This window comes from Desmodus rotundus, chromosome 9 (genome assembly GCF_022682495.2).
Source record: "Desmodus rotundus isolate HL8 chromosome 9, HLdesRot8A.1, whole genome shotgun sequence".
Lineage (NCBI taxonomy): Eukaryota > Metazoa > Chordata > Mammalia > Chiroptera > Phyllostomidae > Desmodus > Desmodus rotundus.
In genome coordinates this window covers 38,389,350-38,409,106 of record NC_071395.1, presented here as the reverse complement: position 1 = coordinate 38,409,106, position 19,757 = coordinate 38,389,350, and the positions used below count along the sequence as shown (strand labels likewise).

The 19,757-nt window shown below is 44.1% G+C and overlaps 1 protein-coding gene across 2 annotated transcripts; it reads left to right on the top strand.

Moving 5' to 3' along the window:
* Window positions 1–231: 231 nt before the first annotated feature.
* On the top strand, window positions 232–16,703 carry LOC112312550 (zinc finger protein 57). 2 transcript variants are annotated; one of them, XM_024569077.4, is made up of 4 exons: window positions 232–293; window positions 10,764–10,890; window positions 12,351–12,534; window positions 12,939–16,703. In XM_024569077.4, exons 1-4 carry the CDS (start codon window positions 291–293, stop codon window positions 14,041–14,043), a joined length of 1,419 nt encoding a protein of 472 aa, XP_024424845.2. In that variant the 5' UTR covers window positions 232–290; the 3' UTR covers window positions 14,044–16,703. The 2 variants fall into 2 exon arrangements, with proteins under 2 accessions (XP_024424845.2, XP_053786661.1); XM_053930686.2 differs by lacking the exon at window positions 232–293 and having other exon boundaries at window positions 10,863–10,985.
* The last annotated feature ends 3,054 nt before the right edge of the window (window positions 16,704–19,757 follow it).

Sequence of the window (19,757 nt, the reverse complement as noted above, 5' to 3'; positions counted from 1 at the left end):
GTCTGTAACACGGTTCCAGGAGACCCCAGGGGCGGGGCCACGGGTAACAACTTGGCCCGGGCGGCCCGGAGAGTTGTTTATTGGAGAGACGCTGGTATCATCGCCCAATCAGCGTTTCCGGCAGCAGGAGTGCCTGGACCACCGTCCATTTAGGGTGAACCGTCTGGACAACCGGCCAATCCTGGCCGTGGGCGGGCGGGCTCGCAGCTGCGTGTAGAGCTCTCTCGGGCTTTTGTGGTGCAGGTGTCGCGGAGCCAGCCGGGAGGACTCCGGCACCGGAGCGGACCCTAATGGTGAGTTTTGGGCCCCTGGTGGTAGTTTGGGGCGGGGGTGTTGGAGAGGGAGGTGCAGGGAGGGGGTGTGTGGATACGAACCTTCCTGAACCGGTTTTAAGCGACGGGGGTGGCGGCCTCCTCGAGCCGCACGGTGTTCCAACCCGAGTCCTTGGCGGCGCAGGGGACGAGGGAGGGAGAGCAGGACGCACTCTGTAATTGGCAGTCGGAGGTTGGGAGCCGGGGCGGGGGAGGGGGCGGGAGGGGAGGGTTGCACGCGGGGTTGGGGGGACTCGATCCGGACGAGGTTAAGGAAGCTTTGTTACACAGCCTGTTGCAGTAGGGAACAATGCTCGAATCTCAGAGCGGTGTCCCCGTCTCAGATCCGACAGAAAAGGGCTTTTCCTTCTAGGGGGAGCAGGAAGCCGTTGTGACAGGCACTGCTCTCCCTGTGGTCAGCGCGTTCTCGGCTCAGGTCAGCAGGACCTTGTCTCCGTCTCAGTGCTTGTTCGATGCGGGGGGGTGGTGTGGTGTGGGGGGCAGTGTCTGGGCCTGTGGGGAGGGCAGGAGCCTGTATAAAGTTTGGGTATGAAATGGGCAGTTGTGATCGTTTGGTGAAGCCTGTAAAAAATGGAGAATGTGAACTTCCTAAGGAGGGACTTTCCGAAGAGTTATTGCGAAGGGTGGGAAGAAGCGACTCTGCGCTCGGGGCAGGGGCTGTGGGGCAGGGAGAATGCTCTGACCTTACCATCTCCAAGCGTGTCAAGAGTTGGACTACATGGTTTTTCTTTTCTTTTTTTTATTTTTTGGAGTGGAGTCAACAAATGCAGGAAAGACCAGGGGTGGTTGAGATGGCAGGTCCCGGAGGCTGGTCTGTTCTCAGGAGTGCTGTGTGCTGGTGTCTGGGGTCTGGGGGAAGGAGAGGAGCTGGACCAAAGTCTGGCCAACAAGCATTTGCTTCGCTTGGTCAGTGGAGATGAGCAGTTCAGTTAATCAATGATGAGGCACAGAGGAGGATTTTGGGGGATGGGGGTGGGAGTCTGCATCTAGCCTTGTCCTGGATAAACAAGTGCAAGGGGCTTCTTGCAGCATGCCCTTTTCCAGAACAAACGGGTGGGGGTGGGTGGGGGGCCCACCCAGCTTAGTGCTTCCTTCCACCTTCCATGGAAATTACCAGTAGCTTGGGTCTCAGGGAGGATTCAGCACCGTTACCTGACACGGGTGAGCAGTCTCTGTGTCCAACTCAGCCCTGAGTTTTCCCTTCTTCTAGCCTCAGGTTCCAGCAGATGTAAAATGACTGATTTTTTAAATTTTTTATTTTTCCTCGTTTCTTCTCCTTAGTGAGGGTCTCGGGTCTTTGTTCTGTTGACTTCCATTATTATGGGGCTGAACCAGAGATGCCACTGGGGGAAATTGTCTCAGTACAGAACATGTCCTCTCTTCCGGTAGAATTGCCAGGGGCCCTGGGCGGGGTGTGTGCGGATGCACGAAGTGTCCACACCTTCCTGAGAGGTGGGTGGAGATTTGGATTGAAATGTTCATAAAAGTGGGAGTGACTCTTCCATTCAGGGTGCAGAGTTTGTGACACTGTGTGATCCTGTCCCACTTGCTGTTAATAGTTTGTCATGAATCGAGGCCCCCGCACCTCAGTCCTCGCCTTCCATTCCTGTGTTTTCATTTCTTTCATGCGGTTTCCACAACTTACGTTGCCTGCCTTAATTTTTGTCTACCTAAAACGTGACCCTGGATCTTTGCGGTGACATAAATTTATTACTTTATATGTTTATTGATTTCTGATGTTTCCTTAGATATTCTGGGCAGGAGTCCCGTTTCATTTGTAGATACTGTACACATTTTCTCTGGAGTGTGGTTTATCTTTTCAGTCTATTCTATGCTGGTGAACGCAGTCTTCATGGTAACAGAAATGCATTTTTCCATCTGTTCGTTTGTAGCTTGTTCTTTTTTCCATTGTATTAGAAAACCCTCTGTACTAGGAAATCATAGAACACTTGACTTTAACTTGTTCTGAAAGAGTTCTGTTGAAATTTCCATCAAGTTGCTTATGGCTGCCCCCTGTGGGTCATCATTACTCAGCCCCTGTGGCTAAAGTGTTCATTGTTTCCCGCCTTGGGGGCCGTGCGTCCTTGGCAGAGACTCATGCCCCACGAGTGGTCCTGTGTCAGAGACTTCCGTTCTTTTTAGTTAAGATGTTATTTATTTTTAAGAGAGAAGGGAAGGGAGGGAGACACAGGGAGAGGAACATCGATTGGTTGCCTGTCGCACCCGCCCACCAGGGACCAAGCCCTCAGTGCAGGCATGTGCCCTGACCAGCAATCACACCAGTGACCTTGCTATTTGCGGGACGATGCCCAACCAACTGAGCCACACCAGCCAGGGCTAATGGTCTAGGCTTTTAAAAAAATTCCTTGTAATTGTTGTTGCTAGTGATTCAAAGTGAACTGGGGTTTCCTTTTATGCTGTATTTGCACTCTGAAAAAGCCACTAAGAGAGGATTCCGAGCTCATCTTGTTCTTTGTAGATCTTCCATAATAATCCTCTGAGCTAGGATTATAGCCACCTTTTCCCTTCTGCTATAATTCTTGTGTGTTTTTGTTTATTGGATCTGTATAGGACCTCCAGCAGGAGTGAGGCAAGGGGCCTCCTTGTTTTACCTAATTTTGGGGGAAAGGTCTTACTTTCCATCATTTGTGTGTTCTTTAATGAACATTTCTTTTCAGTGTGCCCCTCCCCAGGCTCTGCAGGTTCCAGCCCATTCCCAGACTGCTAAGGGTCCTCCTGTGGATGCACGTGGACTAGGTTACAGCTTTTCCCTTATCTATTCAGAGGTTGTGACATTGTTCTTTTAAGGTGGTATTGTGATAAATTGTAATTGACTTCATAGTGTCTAACTCTAAAATGCACAGGCAGCTGCACAGCCCACTACACAACCTGAAGTGAGCGTCCGTGTAATGACAGGCGGGCCATGAAGGGGATGGAACCCCCCCACTAGACGCCCCACTTGAAATGACTCTTACAGACAGGCCTCCTTCCCAGGTGAATGATACAGGGGTGGGCAAAGTAGGTTTACAGTTTACGTATGGAAAAATACAAACAGATAAACAATAGTATAAGAACAAACTGTTTTGTGTACTCACAACTGTATACCTACTTTTGCCCACGCCTCTGTGCGCATACACCCGGAAGTCAGTGTATTTTATTTCTGCTTGTTTCGTTTGAGTGCCCACGGCATCATACTGTGGATCTGACCGAGGGTTGGGTTTCTTTTGTTCACAGTCTGTTTTGTCCCGCGGGATGGGAGCTAAGTCTTGTTGCTTGGCGCTGTGCCCTGGTGAGACTACAACATGTTCATTTGTTGTTTCTTCTGCTAGTGGTCACATGGGTGGCTTCATGGTTTTTTGATAGGACATCTTTCTAACATTATTGGGTGTCTTAGGCATTCGGATGTTTCAGGCTTGTCTTCTCAAAATTTCCCCCATCGGACCCCCGTTCCTCCCCCGGAGCCATGTTCCACGTGTGCGCCTGTTTTGTGGTTGTCCTTTGGGGCTGGATCTGCCCCAGACCTGCACCCAAAATGGGTCTGGATGTCCAGAGGATGCCACATGCACCAGGAGGCTAAGAAAACGGTTGGCAATCTGGGGAGATAAAGGCAGATATGAACGCTTGTGGGGGATTTGAAGGAGAGTGGGTGGGGAGTCTGCTGTGGCTGGGGTGTGTGCGGCTTCCCCTTCTACCCACTGATCACAGGACATGTGGCACGTGGGGCCTCTCTTTATTGGTTTGCCTGAACTGGGCCGGCAGGGCAGAGGGTGGGCATCCGAGCTGCTCCCAGGCAAACCACAGATCACATCACAGATGGAGCCAGCCTCCTCATTAGAATCCATCTGAGGTGTGCTTACCGTCTGACGCGTGCCTCATCTCTTTAATCAAAGTTGAATTTGTCTGAGTGAATTTTAAAAGCCAAGAGCCCAAAGGACATATTTTAGTCAAGACCAGGAGGCGTTGGAGTCTGCTCCTCCCAGGGTTTTGGAGCGACACAGGAAAATGTGTCCGCAGCCTGGGCTCTGTTCTAAGATTTCAGCACCATTATGGACTGGTTTAACGTCCTGCCTCATTGCTGAGTTACGTGCAGCCTTTCCAGGGTTCTCTACCACACACAACAAAACCCTTCTAGGAAACAGCCCCCTGCCTGGCTGGCCAAGAGTCCGCAGCCAGTCGGTCATCAGCTCCATGGCCCTGGGAATCTTGTCCTTCATGGATAGCATCTAAACAGTAGCAGTCTGCTCTATGGAGTTAGCATGTTATCTGTGTCGCAGGTCCATCCTCGGGTGAGAGATGCCAGAAGCCCAGTTGGCCTCTGTCCTGTCTGTGCCAGTTCTTTTCAGGGAGTGGCGGGTGGGGTGCTGCCTGCAGGGCCCCAGAATCAGGGCAGCTGAAGGCCTGAGAGAGCCTGGTCTCCAGCAGGGCCCAGGGTGTGGCCAGCGTGGCGCTCTGACAGTGTGGCGCCCTGGAGCGAGGCTCCTTCACCAGATGCCCATGGGCAGCATATGGCCCTCGCCTTGCCCCATAGACCCCCAGAAGCATGAGAGGAGGCCCAAAGGGAAGGAGGCTGGAAGGGGTCACTGTTTGCCTGTGGTTACTGCATTTGGGAAGACTCTAGAATCTTCCGTTGCCTCATTCAGAGTGAGCTGATTGGTGAGGTACAGCATGTTGCCTCTAGAACCCAAGTAGGCCCAGTAAGTGGTAGGTCTGCTTTAAAGCAGCGGGCGCTCCTAAGATGAAGTTTGGTCCTTCTCTGGGCTGGTTCGTAAAATAATTGCCAGAAATTTTACCGACATGGCGTGACCTTGAACTTTGTGGAAGGCAGTGGCTCCACCCTGAATGGAAAGTTCTTTGCCAGGTTAGGGAACTACCTACCCAGTCTAGGTCCTCTAGGGCTGGAGTTAAGTCCCTCAAATGCCAAGTCCTTCTTTCCCTCCCAAAGCCAATGTCCCTTCTCCACTCATAACATCATCAGTTAACTGTCCCCTGTGCAATTTTTCCAGAAGCTGCCATATTTTAATAGATTCATATGGTATCAAATATTAACATTTATTTAATACATTTTGAGTTTATTCTTGTGCGTGGTGTAAGAATTCATTTTTTTGCATGTATCTGTTCAATTTTTCCAACTCAGTTTATTGAATAGACTGTCTAAACCCCATTGTAAGTTTTTGCCTTCTCTGTCAAATACTAATTGACCATGAAGGTGTGGATTTATATCTGGGCTCTCTACTCTGTTCCGTTGATCTATTGGGGTGGCCAAACATCCATATGGTTTTTTCCATAAAAGACACCTTTTTCATTTTCACCAGTAAATTTATGGATTTGGATATTTTGAGTATGTTGGCTATCTCCTGTACGGTATAATGTTGATTGTTCTCAGTTAATGTTTCAGTTTGATTACTATCAATTTCAACTGGTCTGCCTGTCTGTGGGGCATCATCCAGCGAGAAATCTCCAGCACAAAACTTTACAAACCATTTCCGACATGCTCGATCAGTCACAGCACCTTCTCCATTCACTGCACAAATATTTTTTTGCATTTCAGTTGCATTTTTACCTTACTTGAATTAATAAACCATAATGTGCTAAAAATGTTGCGTACTTTCTTCCATCTTCAGTGTTAAAATGGCTACACAAAAATTCAGTTGTGATAAGGTTTTTTTTTTAATGCACACTGATATGACAGCTGTCACAATATATTCTAACAAAATTGTTTCGAATGAAATGAAGGACAACTAAGCACTACTAGAGCCATCTTATGGAAAAAACCAAGCAAACTTTTTGGCCAACCCAATATAAATCTGTCTTTATACCTGTTTTTATGTTGTTTTGGTTATTATAGCCTTGTGGTGTAGTTTCATATCGATAGCGTGATTTTCTCCAACTTTGCTCTTTTTTCTCAACATTGCTATTGCTGTTTGGGATCTTTTGTAGTTCCACATAAATCTCTGGAATATTTGTTCTAGTTCTATAAAATACGCCATTGGTGTTGTGATAAGAATCGTGTTGAATGTATAGATTGCTTTGGGTAGTATGGACATCTTAATGTTAATTCTTTCTATCCATGAACACAGTATATATCTCCACTTATTTTTATCGTCTTCAGTGTCTTGCTTCAGTGTCTTACAATTTTCTGAGTACAGGTCGTTTATGTCCTTGGTTAAATTTATTCCTAGGTGTTTTGTTTTGTTGGGTTTTTTTGATGCAGTTGTAAATGGGATTGTTTTCTTAGTTTCCCTTTGTGTTAGTTCACGATTGGTGTATAAAAATGCAACCGGTTTCTGGATATTTATTTTGTATCCTGCCACTTTACTGAATTAATTTATCAGTTCTAGTAGGTTTGGGGGGAATCACTAGGGTTCTCTAAATACAGTATCATGTCATCTAGAAATAGTGAGTTTTACTTCTTCCTTTCCAATTTGGATGCCTTTTACTTCTTCTTGTCTGAGTCCTGTGGCTACGAATTGCAGTTCCGTGTTAAATAAGAGTGGCGAAAGCAGACATCCCTGTCTTGTTTCTGATCTTAGGGGAAATACTTCTGCTTTTGCCCATTGAGTGTGATGTCGGCTGTGGGTTTGTCATATGTGGCCGTTGTTATGTTGAGGTACGTTCCCTCTATTCTCACTGTGCTGAGAGGGGTTTTTTTTTTTTTTTTTTTTTTAATCATTAGTGGGTCCTAGATTTTATCAAATGCTTCTTCTGCATCTATTGATATGACCATGTGATTTTTTTTTAATCCTTCATTTGTTTATGTGGTATATCATGTTTATTGATTCACAGATATTGTACCCGATAGTGTACCTTGCATCCCTGGAATAAATTCCACTTGATCAAGGTGTATGTTTTTAATGTATTGCTGGATCTGGTTTGCTAATATTTTGTTGAGGATTTTATCATGTGTGTTCATCAGGGATATTGGCCTATAATTATCTTTTATTGTGGTGTCTGTATCTGGTTTTGGAATTAGGAAAATGCTGACCTTGTAAAACAAGCTGGGAGTCGTCTTTCCTCTTGAATTTTTTGGAATATTGGAGAGGGTAGGTGTTAGTTCTTTAAATGTTGGGTAAAATTCACCTGTGGTAGTCCAGGACTGGTGTTTTTTGGGAGATTTTTGATTGCTGCATCAATTTCCGTAGTTGTAATCAGTCTGTTCAGATTTTCTGATTCTTCCTGATTTAGTTTTAGAAGATTGTATGTGTCTAGGGATTTATCTGTTTTATTTAGATTGTCCAATTAGTTGGCATGTAGTTGTTTGTAATATTTTCTTACAATACTTAGTATTCCCGTGCTGTCAGTTATTACTTCTCTTCTTTCACTTTTCATTTTATTTTATGTATTTGGGCCCTCTCTCTTTTTTTCTTGATGAGTCTAGTTAAAAGTGTTAGTGTCAATCTTGTTTATCTTTTCAAAGAACCAGCTCTTGGTTTCATTGATCTTTTGTGTTGTTTTTTAGACTCTGTCTGATTTATTTCTGCTCTGATCTTTGTTATTTCCTTTCTTCTACTCACTTTGGGCTTTGCTTATTCTTTTTCCAGTTTTTTTTTTTTTAACATTTCATTTATTTTCAGAGAGAGGGGAAGTGTGGAAGAGAGGGAGACAAACATCAATGTGTGGTTGCCTCTCATAAGCCTCCAACCCAGGCATGTGCCCTGACTGGGAATCGAACTGGCAACTCTTTGGTTTGCAGGCTGGCACTCAATCCACTGAGCCACAACAGCCAGGGTTATTCTATTTTTTAAAGATTTTACTTATTTTTTTTTTAGAGAGAGGAAAATGGAGGAAGAGAGGGAGAGAAACATCAATGTCCTTCCTTCTTCCTGCCTCCCTTCTTCTTCCTTCCCCCTCTTTCTTTCCTCCTCCCTCCTTCCTCTTCCTAATACTGATTTGGTGGTAATGAACCCCTTTAGCTTTTTCTTGTCTGGGAAGGTCTTTATTTCTTCTTCAGTTTTAAATAATAGCCTTACTGGGTAAAGGTTGTAGGTCCTTGCTCTTCATCACTTTGGCTATTTCATGCAAATCCCTTCTGGCCTGAAAAGTTTCTGTTGAGAAATCAGCTGAGTCTTATGCGAGCTCCCTTATAGGTAACTGACTTTCTCTTGCTACTTTTAAGATTCTCTTTTTGTCTTTAATCTTTGCCGTTTTAATTATGATGTGTCTTGCTGTGGGCCTCTTTGGTTTCCTCTTGTTTGGGACTCTCTGCACTTCCTGGACTTGTGTGTCTTTCTCCTTAACCAGGTTAGAAAAGTTTTTAGTCGTTATTTATCCAAATAGGTTCTTGAGCCCTCTCATCTCTTTCTGTGCCCCTGTCATGCAGACGTTGTTACACTTCATGTTGCCACAAAAGTCCCTTAAACTGTCCTCATTTTTAAAAATTCATTTTCCTTTTTGCTGGTCTAATTGGGTGTTTTCTGCTACTTTGTCTTCCAAATAGCTGATTCAGTGTTTCATCTGACCTAGGTTTATTCCTTCTGGTGCATTCTTCATTTTAGATACTGTATTTTTCACTCTCACTGGTTTTTTTATTATGGTTTCTATGTCCTTTTTCACGGTGTTCTCACTAAGTTTTTTGTAATTTGCATTAAGTTTCTTATGCATCCTTATAACCATTCTTTTGAACTTTATATCTGATAAGTTGCTTGTATCTATTTTATTTAACTCTTTTTCTGGAGATTTCTTCCGTTCTGTTTTTCCCCCATTCATTGATTTTAGAGGGAGAAAAAAATACTGGTGTGTTGTTCCACTTATTGATGGATTCACTGGGTGATTCTTTTATGTGCCCTGGTTGGGAATCAAACCTGCAACCCTGCTGTATCAGGACTATGCTCCAACTGAGCCAGCCAGGCAGGGCTCTCCCGTTCTTGCATTTGGGGCATGTTTCTTTGTCTCCCCATTCGGGCTGCCTCTTTGCTTTTGTTTCTATATATGAAGTATATCTGCTCTGTTTCCTAGTCTTGATGGGGTGGCCTTATGTAGTAGGTGTCCTGTGGGATCCAGTGGTGCAGTGTCCTTGATCACCTGAGCTGGGTTCCCCAGAAATGCCTCTTGTGCGGGTGATGTGAGCCCTCCTGTTTTAACTGAGTCTTGATTGCTGTTGGTCTGTTCGTGCATGGGTTCAATGCTCAAGCTGGTTGACTGTGAGGATCAACCTCAACCACAGTGTATGAGCTGCCATGTGGGGCTGACGACACCAAGTCAGCAGGTTGGAACTCACTTCAGCAGGTTCTGGAGAGATCTCTCCAGAATCTCAGATACCTCGCAGGGGAGTGGGGCCAGCCTTTTTCGCATCTCTGCCCTTCCTATGACTCTCAAAGTAGCTTCCTCTGTAAATCCTTCGTTATAAGACTTCTGTTCAGCTAGTGTTCAGTTGGTTATTCAGGTTGACTGTTCTATATTTTAGTTGTAATTCCAGTTTGGTCCTGGGAAGCAGGGAGTGTAGCTTCTACTTACTCTGCCATTATCTTGGATTAACCCTGGGCTTCCCTTTTAAGTGACATACTTTTCTCTTTCTGTTTTCAATGTTTTCTCTTGGGCTTTCACCATTTTCGCTGTGATGTATGTGTGGGTCACTCTGCAGTTTTAATCTTGGGAGATCAGTGGGTGTCTGGATGTGTAGGTTGGTGTTTATCACAAGGGGTTGATAGTCCTCTGTGTCAAGGGTCTCTAGGACCACCCTCAGGTATGAAGACACAGGGCTTACTTCAGAAAAGTGGTTACACACATGTTGCAATTTATTACAGAGAAAGGACACATTAAAATTAGTGGTGGAAAAAGGCACATAGGGTGAAAACCAACAGAAGCCAGGCTGAAACTTCAGTTGTCCCCTTTCAGCGCATATGCATGCCCAGACCTTACTGTATAACAACATGTTTGAAATGTTACTGACTAATGTTAGGGGACCTCAGCCAAGCCTTGGAGCCTGGGGTTTTTATTGAGGGTTGGTCACTGTGTGACTGACCTTCACAACTCAACGCTCGGCTCGTCCAGAATTCTATGATGCGGTGTGTCCCAGGTGGACAGTATGACTTACTGCTGATAAGTCACACTGTCAGCATAATTTCTGCTGTGGCCCAAGGCCCCGGCCGTACACAGACACTCTCAGTGGCAGATGATTCCAAGGGCCCACCCACTTTGTTCCAGGAGCCAGTCAAGGATTAGTCCTAAACAATGGTTAGTGTTTGGACAACTCAGGCTTGCTGAGTTAGCCTGTGCCTGCATATTTTCAGGTGAAAGCATTTATTTCATCTGTGTACCATCTCTCTGGACCCTGCAGTAGATAGAGTAAGACAGGAGGAGTCACAGTAAACGGCAGAGGCCAGTTCATAGTGTGAGTGGTGCTGTTCTCTGTACTGGGAAGTGAGTGTGAACCGTCACAGGAGACCCCAGTGCTTTCAGACCCACCCATCCTCCTGCACACGTTTGGTGTTTCAGGACTCGGTGGTCTTTGCGGACGTGGCGGTGGACTTTACCCTGGAGGAGTGGGCTCTGCTGGACTCTGCTCAGAGGAACCTCTACAGAGATGTGATGCTGGAAAACTTCCAGAACCTGGCCTCTGTGGGTAAGGACGACACCATCATTTCACCGAGTCCCTTATGAACAAGCACTTCTCATCAGTGCCCTTCCAAGACCTGGCATGCAGGAAAGGAGTAACTGGTAAATGAGACCCGGGTGGTCGCAGCCACCATGGACCTAAAATCTAAAGATGTTTCCGTGACAGTGGAAATCTGGGCATTAAACTGGGACTTTGTCCGTCTTGTTTTTAGTTTTGTTTTCATTTAAAAGCATCTTATTTAAATTCTCATAACTTTAAAGTTTTCCCATGGACTTTTTAAAGTAACCAGTTAACTATCAGATGATTTAGTTTTAAGTTTCCAAGAAGCAGACTATTATTAATAACTCAAGCATTGAGGTATGATTGCAAAGCAATAGAAATCTGGCCCTTAGACCTATGTCCAAGATGACTCTATCCAGCAGAGCTTTCATTCAGAATGGAAGGGCAGATAGAGTGCTTCCCAGATAAGGTCAAGCTAAAGGAGTTCATCCTCACCAAGCCCTTGTTAAATGAAATGTTAAAGGGACTTATCTAAGAAGTAGAAGATCAAAAACTATGAACAACAAAGTGACAACAAAGTCATAACTATCAACAACTGAACCTAAAAAACAAAACAGAGTCACAGAAATGGAGATCACGTGGAGGGTTATCAGTGGGGAGGGGGAGAATAGGGAGGAAAAGGTACAGGAATAAGAAGCATAATTGGTGGGCATAAAATAGACGGGGAGGTTAAGAATACTGTAGGAAATAGAGAAGAACTTACATGATCCATGGACATGAACTAAGGGGGTGGGGAATGCTGGAGGTGGGGGGTATAGGGTGGAGGGGAGTGAAAGGGAGAAAAAAATTAGGACAATTGTAATAGCATAATCAACAAAATATACTTTAAATAAATTGGCCAGAAAAAAAACCCTGGCCTTTGGACGCGCAGATGTTTCTGTCGGTGCAGTGGTCAGCAGTGGTCAGCAGCGGTCAGGGCAGCTTAAGCAAACAGAGTTGCTAACAGTTTCACAGGCTCAGTAGACTTTAGTGGATCAAATAAAATTTTAAGCTATATTCAGGGCTGCTCATAAAACGTCCATGTAAAATGCATAAGAATGTCTTTGGAAGAAAAAAAATGATGCTTAATCATTTACTTTATGCACTTATTTGAAGAAAAATATCCTTACAAAACTTGCAACATTTTCTCTTTGTATTTTACTGCGTTACTGTTTGCTTGTCTTGGTTTAAAAGATTTGGAGGTTCTTGGGCATCATTGGTGTGGGTATAGTCTTGAGGGGTCATTATATGGGTTCCCAGAGAATTTCTTGTTTGAAAATTTGATCGTCTTTAGGGAGCTACCCGTCATTTTGACCCCTCGTGCCTGTCACTGGTGAAGTCTTGCAAGTGCTGAACTCCTCAGAAAGTCTGTCTTTGCTCACAATGCCTTCCTGATTCCTTAGGATATTTGTTTACTTTTGTTTCAGATAATGAGACGCTGTTTACAGCCAGTGGGCCCGTTATTCAGCAGGATATGCAGGAGGAAAAAATATCTAACAAACAGAAAATAGCAAGATTCACAAGAAATAATTCTTGTATCTACATTTTAGCAAAAAATGGGGAAGACCAGAGCAGCGAAGATGAGCGACAAAAGCACAGGAGGCCTCTGAGGTGAGCGCCCTCGTAAGAGAAAGTGGTGGTATCCCGGAAGGGAGTCTCTGTCATAAACTTGTAAACATAAAAATTATAATCCTAGCTCTACATCTGTTCATTCACATGGATTTAACAACAAAAAAATTTTTTTTAATTTAAATTACACATTGAGTGTGTGAAACAATTCGGTTAGAAACAGTGATAGGAAAATCCCACATACAGCAAATAGCCTATGAATAGAGAATATACCTGAACTCCCTTCCAGAGTGTGTAGTTTACTCAACTTCCAAACTGCTTAGAGCGGGTAGGAAAACCTCCCATATACTGAAACGTAGTTAGAGATGTAGTTATATACTTACTAATTGTTAATAAAAAATCACAAAGAAACATACTGTTAATAAAGCGGTTCTCACTTTTAACAGCGATCACGTGGTGGACAGGTTCTGTGAGCGTAATGATGGAAATCAGCATGGCGAAACCTTCATTCACATTCCCGACCTTAATCTGCACAAAACCATTCCTGTGGGAATTAAACCGTATGAATGCACCAAGTGTGGAAAAGGCTTCGCGCATCTTTCTTCCCTTAAGAAGCATGTTAGAGCTCACCGTGGACATGAACCATTTCAGCGTCAGGAATGCAAGCAGGGCTACATTTGTGCCTCACACCTAGGAACTCACAGTGGGGAGAAGCCCTACGGGTGTAGATTATGTGGGAGAGCCTTTCCTTACTTCTACTGCCTCAGCCGGCACACCAGGACGCACACTGCAGAGAAAAACTACGAATGCCAGCAGTGTGCGAGGTCCTTCAGTGAGCTCTCCAGTCTCACTAGACACGCGAGAACTCACACAGGAAAGAAGCTGTATAAATGTCAGGAATGTGGGAAAGCCTTCATTTACCCCTCAGAACTTCAAAGGCACATGATAACACACACTGGGGTGAAGCCCTATGCGTGTAAAGCATGCGGGAAAACCTTTCGTCATTCCTACTCCCTGACCCGACACGTCAAGATTCACACAGCAGAGAAAACCTATGAATGTAAGAAATGTGGGAAAGCCTTCAGCTGGCCCGAAACCTTTCAAGCCCACGTGAGGACACATACTGGAGAGAAACTCTATACCTGTGAAAGCTGTGGGAAAGCTTTCAGTTCCCCCAAGTCCTTCCAAGGTCACGTGAGGACTCACACTGGAGAGAAACCTTACAAGTGTAAACAGTGTGGAAGAGCCTTCACTTGGTCCTCAAACTTTCAAGAACATGTGAGAATTCATACTGAAGAGAAACTGTACAAATGTGAAAAATGTGGGAAAGCTTTCAATTCTTCCAGGTCCTTTCAAGGTCACATGAGAACCCACACAGGAGAGAAGCCTTACGAGTGCACGCAGTGTGGGAAAGCCTTCAGCTGGGCCTCGTCCTTACAGAAGCACGGGAGAATGCACACCGGGGAGAAACCCCACAAGTGTACAGAGTGTGGAAAAGCCTTCAAGTGGCCCTCGTCCTTTAGGAACCACGTGAAATTGCACACTGGATAGCAACTCCGCGAAGGGACGTGACCCTCGAAAGTTTTAGGTTCAGACGTTCTTTCTAGACAGGAATCTTACAACTTTAAATAATCTTGGGAAACATTCTACTTATTATATAGTGCTCCAGGAAATTCATACCAGGAAAGAAATATTTTAGAAGTTATAAATATGGTATTATGTTTGTCAACATCTCATTTTTTAAACGGATCATTAAGTGATAAATTTCCAGTTCTTTCAGAAATAAATGCTTATGTAAGAAAGAATTCTCTTAAGTCTTCTTTCAGGTATAGTGTATAAGTTTGAATAGTGTTTTTTCAGTTAATACCTATTTTCTGTTTTCATTTTGAAGTTTATTGGACCCATGGTACTTTGAAATATGCTTTAAAGAGGACAGTAAGTTGAACTTTTATGTAACATTGCAGTGGAAGTGCCTTACATTAAACTTTCCTCATTGTATCGTAAGTGCTTGACAGTAAGTGTTTGGTTGACAGGGCATCCACCTCAGAGGCGTCCATCACAAACAAATAAGCACATCGCCGGCTGTATCACACAGCGACTAGTGAAACAACTACTTGCACGAGCAGGCTGCCTTGACCCATGAAATTTCCCTTTCAAAAAGTGCTGGGTAAACCAGTCAAGTGACCACTTAACCATGCTTTTCTCTTCTCTTAGCCTAATTTCTGCTCTTATGTTTGTTTCACTTTGTCAATTAGGAGTAAACCTATGAAACCCCAGGCATCCCACCCTTGACCCCAAGAAAAGGCAGAGCCCAGGGTCTACACTGTCTCCCCACAACTTCACTGTGGCCCTGGGCCATGCTGTGTACTCTCCAGAACTTGTAAGAAATTTTGTGCTAAGTTCCCTGATGGTTTTTTGCTGAAGTGCATCTTATAATCATAAGAACACGAGAGCTGGATTAGCCACAGAACGTCTAGGGGGGCTTGTCACAATAGCATTTTAGGCATTCCTAGCGATGGCGTCTCTCTCAATAGGCCGAGATCAACAGAACAGCAGTTTTGTATTTTTTCTGTAGGTATCATGAGAGCAACCACCCCCTTCCCTCACCTCTTTCCTGGGACACACATACTCCTAGAAACACATTGATCTTTTATTGGCCACTTACTATATAAATGACCAGGAGAAAGCAGGTGGGAGTTTACAAAAAGCCATTCTGAAAATTTTTGAAAACTTAGGATTTCTTCCTGAACAATTTTTAAATATGATGTGTTTCTCTGAGTAAGTTGGATCAAAATTGTTTTCTGTGAAAATAGGTTTATTCCTCTTCCATACAGTCTTTGCAGAGGAAAGGTGTGGATGAAACTAAGGGATGGTTTTTTCACTGTAATGTTAGGATTTTTAAACAGGACACCTCAAGTCTGGCATGTGGGAGTTGATGGGGGAAGGCAGAAGCTACTGTTAATCTTGCTTTTCAGAATTCCTGCTGGAAACTCCTCCCTCTACCTAAAGGAACCGCCCACCCTTAGCCGCTGCCCACTTCCCATTTCCACCCCGTCTGCCAGTATTGACATAGCTTCTTCCTCATTTCCTTAGTTGTGGTTTCTGTTCAGCTAGTCTTCAAGTGGTTCTCAATGATGGTTACTGTACTTTGCCGTGTATACTGTGTTCCCCGTGCGTAATGCGCACCCACACTTTTGGGTGCAAACTCTCAGGAAAACTTTTGTTTAATTTTTTTAACATTTTATTTACTTTTAGAGAGAAGGAAGGAAGGGAGAGAAACATTGATGCGTGAGAGAAACATTGACTGGTTGCCTCTTGCACACCCCCACCTGGGGGCCAGGCCTGCACCCCAGGCATGTGCCCTGACCAGGAATCAAACCAGTGACCTTTCGGTTCATAGTCCAATGCTCAATCCACTGAGCCACACCAGCCAGGCTCGTAATTTTTTAATTCAGTTATTTATATTTAGAAACAAAACGAATTATCGTATTCTAGGATATTATTTTGCATACAGGTATTGATAGTGCTTTCTAGAGTTACACTTTTAACACGTAAGCATAAATGAAAGAATTAAAAACATTTATACAGATATGGAATTAATACTACCCATGTATAATGCACATACCTATTTTTCCATTAAAAATTTGGGCAAAAAAGTGCACATTATACGTGGCAAAATACGGTATTCTGCATCGTGGTTATAATTTTTGTGCGGTCGTGGGTGGAATGAGCACAGCGTTTACTGTGTCGTCTTGACCTGCCATCCTTAGCTAACACTAGTGTGTGTTTTAGTCAGTAACACCAGATGCATACCAGTGTAGGCAGTATTTTCATTCAGCTACTCTCTGTACTTAAAATGTTGTCTTTACTATAACTTGTGATGCATGAATCGGTAAAACCCCATTTTATTAATGTTCTCCAGCCAGACCACTAGGGTCAGACCTATGACCTAAGAAACTGTGAGGTGTATTGGCTTTGAGCGCTGGAGAGGATCGATTCCCCTTGTGCAGGAACGTAGGGTGTGTGAGTAAGGACATGTTATGACGCGACTTTTGGACATATGTTGATCTATGTCCAGCCTTTAGACTTGTGTTAGATGACTTGAGTGAATGTTAAAGGGAGTGTCCTTTTACCCTGGATTACAAGCTGTCAGAACATAAAAACATTTATGATTGGATATCTTAAATTCTTATCTGAAAGCAGAGTAAATTGTGCTTTACTAAAAGTAATTGGAAAAGAGACCCCACTCACATTTGCAAGAATTGGTGGCTTTTTGCTCATCTCTGGGATGTGGATTCTGTGCCGTATTTAGCCACTTTAAAGACATGATCATAACGGTGCTTTCCCTTTGCCTTGACTTGTCACTTTCAGGGAGGTGCATCAGGGGTGGTTGGGTGAAATCGTTTCTGCTCCATGTGAGAAAAGTCACAGCCCGGCAGCGTCAGGCTAGCGGCCGGCTATCTGGTTCTCATTGCCATGTAAACACTATTTCTTACTGTGTATTAAGCACTGCTTAGTATAAGATAAGTAGGATCCAAGGTTGGACAAAAATACATTTACAGGTGCTCGTATGAAAAATTATACAATAAATAACTATACAAGGATAAATGTTCAAGTACTCACAACTGTGAAGCTACTTTTGCCACACCCTGTATGTAAATATGCGTCCTCACCAGTCTCCATAACATATGCATTTTATTGTCTGCTTGGATGAGTTAACTGATGACTATAAATACAGGTAATTCCTCAAAATAAAGCGGATCTGACATGGGTCGCTATTCAGATCGAGCCTTTCTCAGCATCCACACTCTGTCTGATGCTACATTCCGAGCATCCCTCATGTGCTTTATACTTTAGGTTCAAAACAAATGATCATTCTCCGCACTAATCTGAGCGCCGCGGGCACTTGCCCGTGGGTCCTTGCATTCTGCTACCAACCTGCTTGTTCACACCTGCTCCCTTGACACGGCCCCAGTGTCACTCCTACTTTGCACAGAGTACACTTGTCTGTCTAGGTCTTGGAGCACAAACCTGTCCTCCTGAGCCCCCCTGTGCCCACCCATGCACCCCCACCGGACGGGGCGTACCCTGAAGAAACAGAGGGCGCACGCATGTCCCTAGTCTGCAGACACGCAGCCCTCCAAAACTGGATTCCAAAGAGCACGGCCCAGAAAACCACCTTAACTTCAGAAGAAAACATCTCTGAGTATGTACGAAAGTTAACCATGTGTAGAAAATGTTTAAAATTAGGGATTCCATGGTTCTGACAGGAAAAAGCAAGAATCCCATGAAAAGGTCAAGGAAGGACTCTTCTGCTCATGCTGGCATCCCTCTGTGTAGTTGGGATGCACACCTTCCATGCTGTGAAAGTTCAGAAGCTGTACCACCAAGCATTAGTGTGTTGGTGTCCCTATAAATAGGGTCTTATTCATTAGCCCACAGGTGGCAAACACAAGGCCCAAAGGCTGAATCCGGCCCTCCACCTTGTTTTATCCGGCCCGGCACCTTGTTTCTCCCCGGCAGCAGCGCCGAGCTCCTTGCCCCTAGTTAAGCAGTTACATTTACACAGTCCTAAAATGACATTCGGCACTTTGAAGGCAACCGGGAGGCTGATGTGGCCCCCCGTGAACATGAGTGTGACCCCCTGTATTAGTGGGTTGATGACGCTAGACCATTCTGACAGTGGGGAATTGCTTAGGTACGAGCTCCTGCTCTGGAAGGCTATACCAGTATCATTACTGACTGTTTCCTCTCTGAAGTCCTTCAGGGACTAGTTACCTTACTTCTAGAATGCACAGGGCCACAGATGTGTCACCAGATGGCATTTGACACAGAAACAGAAACTGAGCTTTGCCACCTGGGAGCAGATCAGAGAAACATAAGTGGGCTGGATGGAGAGAAAACCTCAGTCCATTCTTCACCCAGTGGAAATGATACAAGACATTATCAGTTTATTAATCAATTACCATACAATATAGGAAGAATCATCCTGTGGATATTCAGCAAAATTACTAGCAGCAAGATGTAAGACAGGAAGACAGTTCCATTTTAGTTTTATTTTTAAATTTTATTTATTTATTTTAGAAGGGAAGGGAGGAAGAGAGGGAGAGAAACATCACTGTGTGGTTGCCTCTCGTACTCCCCCAACCAGGGACCTGGCCCGCAATGCAAGCATGTGCCCTGACTGGGAATTGAACCAGCAATCCTTTGGTTTGTAGGCTGGCACTCAATCCACTGAGCCACACCAACCCGGGCTTATTTTTGATTTTAGATTAAACATCTAAGAGCTCTTTGAAAACGTTTAGAAGCAGCACTTCCAGAAATTAGGAGAGTTTACTCAAGGCACTTATACCTATAATCTGAAGTTCCATCTCCTCACTCATTCCCAGCACAGCTGAAGTGCTCACTTTACCTAAACACCGTTTGTCCTAGTTGTCCCGAGACCGCTGGGGAAGATACACGTACGGTTCCCCTTCCATACCGTTGAGCTGCAGAAGCAAGCCTGCCTTTGTTCTTTGCCTGGTGACCATTGGTATAAGCAATATTTAGGTTCTCACTGTTAGGATGAATGAATCATTTTAAAGAAACAAAGTGGTAGTTAATAGACATTAAAGAAAAACACATCAAAAAGAAAAATGTCAAAAGGTGTGTGTATTTAGTACTATTACACCAGAACATATACAGAATATTGATACAATTATATGAATATGTTAATCCTTGAGAATGATACATTTTAACACATCCTCTTGGTTAATGAAACAAAACATAATACTTGCATGTATACAACTGATACAGTGACCTAAATAATAATTGTTCTTTAAGAAACAAGGTGAAGCCCTGGCCGGGCAGCTCAATGGGTGAGAGTGTCCCAACACGCCAGGGTTGTGGGTTCAGTGTCTGGTCGGGGCTCGCACAAGAAGCAACCAGTGAATGCATAAACAAGTGGAGCAACAAATCAGTGTTTCTTTCTCTCCCTTCCTCTCTCTCTGTGAAAAAATAAAGTAAATGTTAAAAAAAAAAGAATGTAGAAAATGACATTTGACCAAAAATGGAGATGGTTTGAATCACATTTTAAAAATTAAAGAATTAAACACTGAATAATCACATGTAAAAAATGAATGTAATGAAATATACTGGGTTTATCGTTTCATTTGATGTCAGTTGTAAGAGAAAATTTCCACACACTGTCAAGTGTATTCACAAAGCTTATTTCAATCATGGAAATTTCCAGAATAAAGAAATGCAGGGTCAGTGCAGCCTCTCAA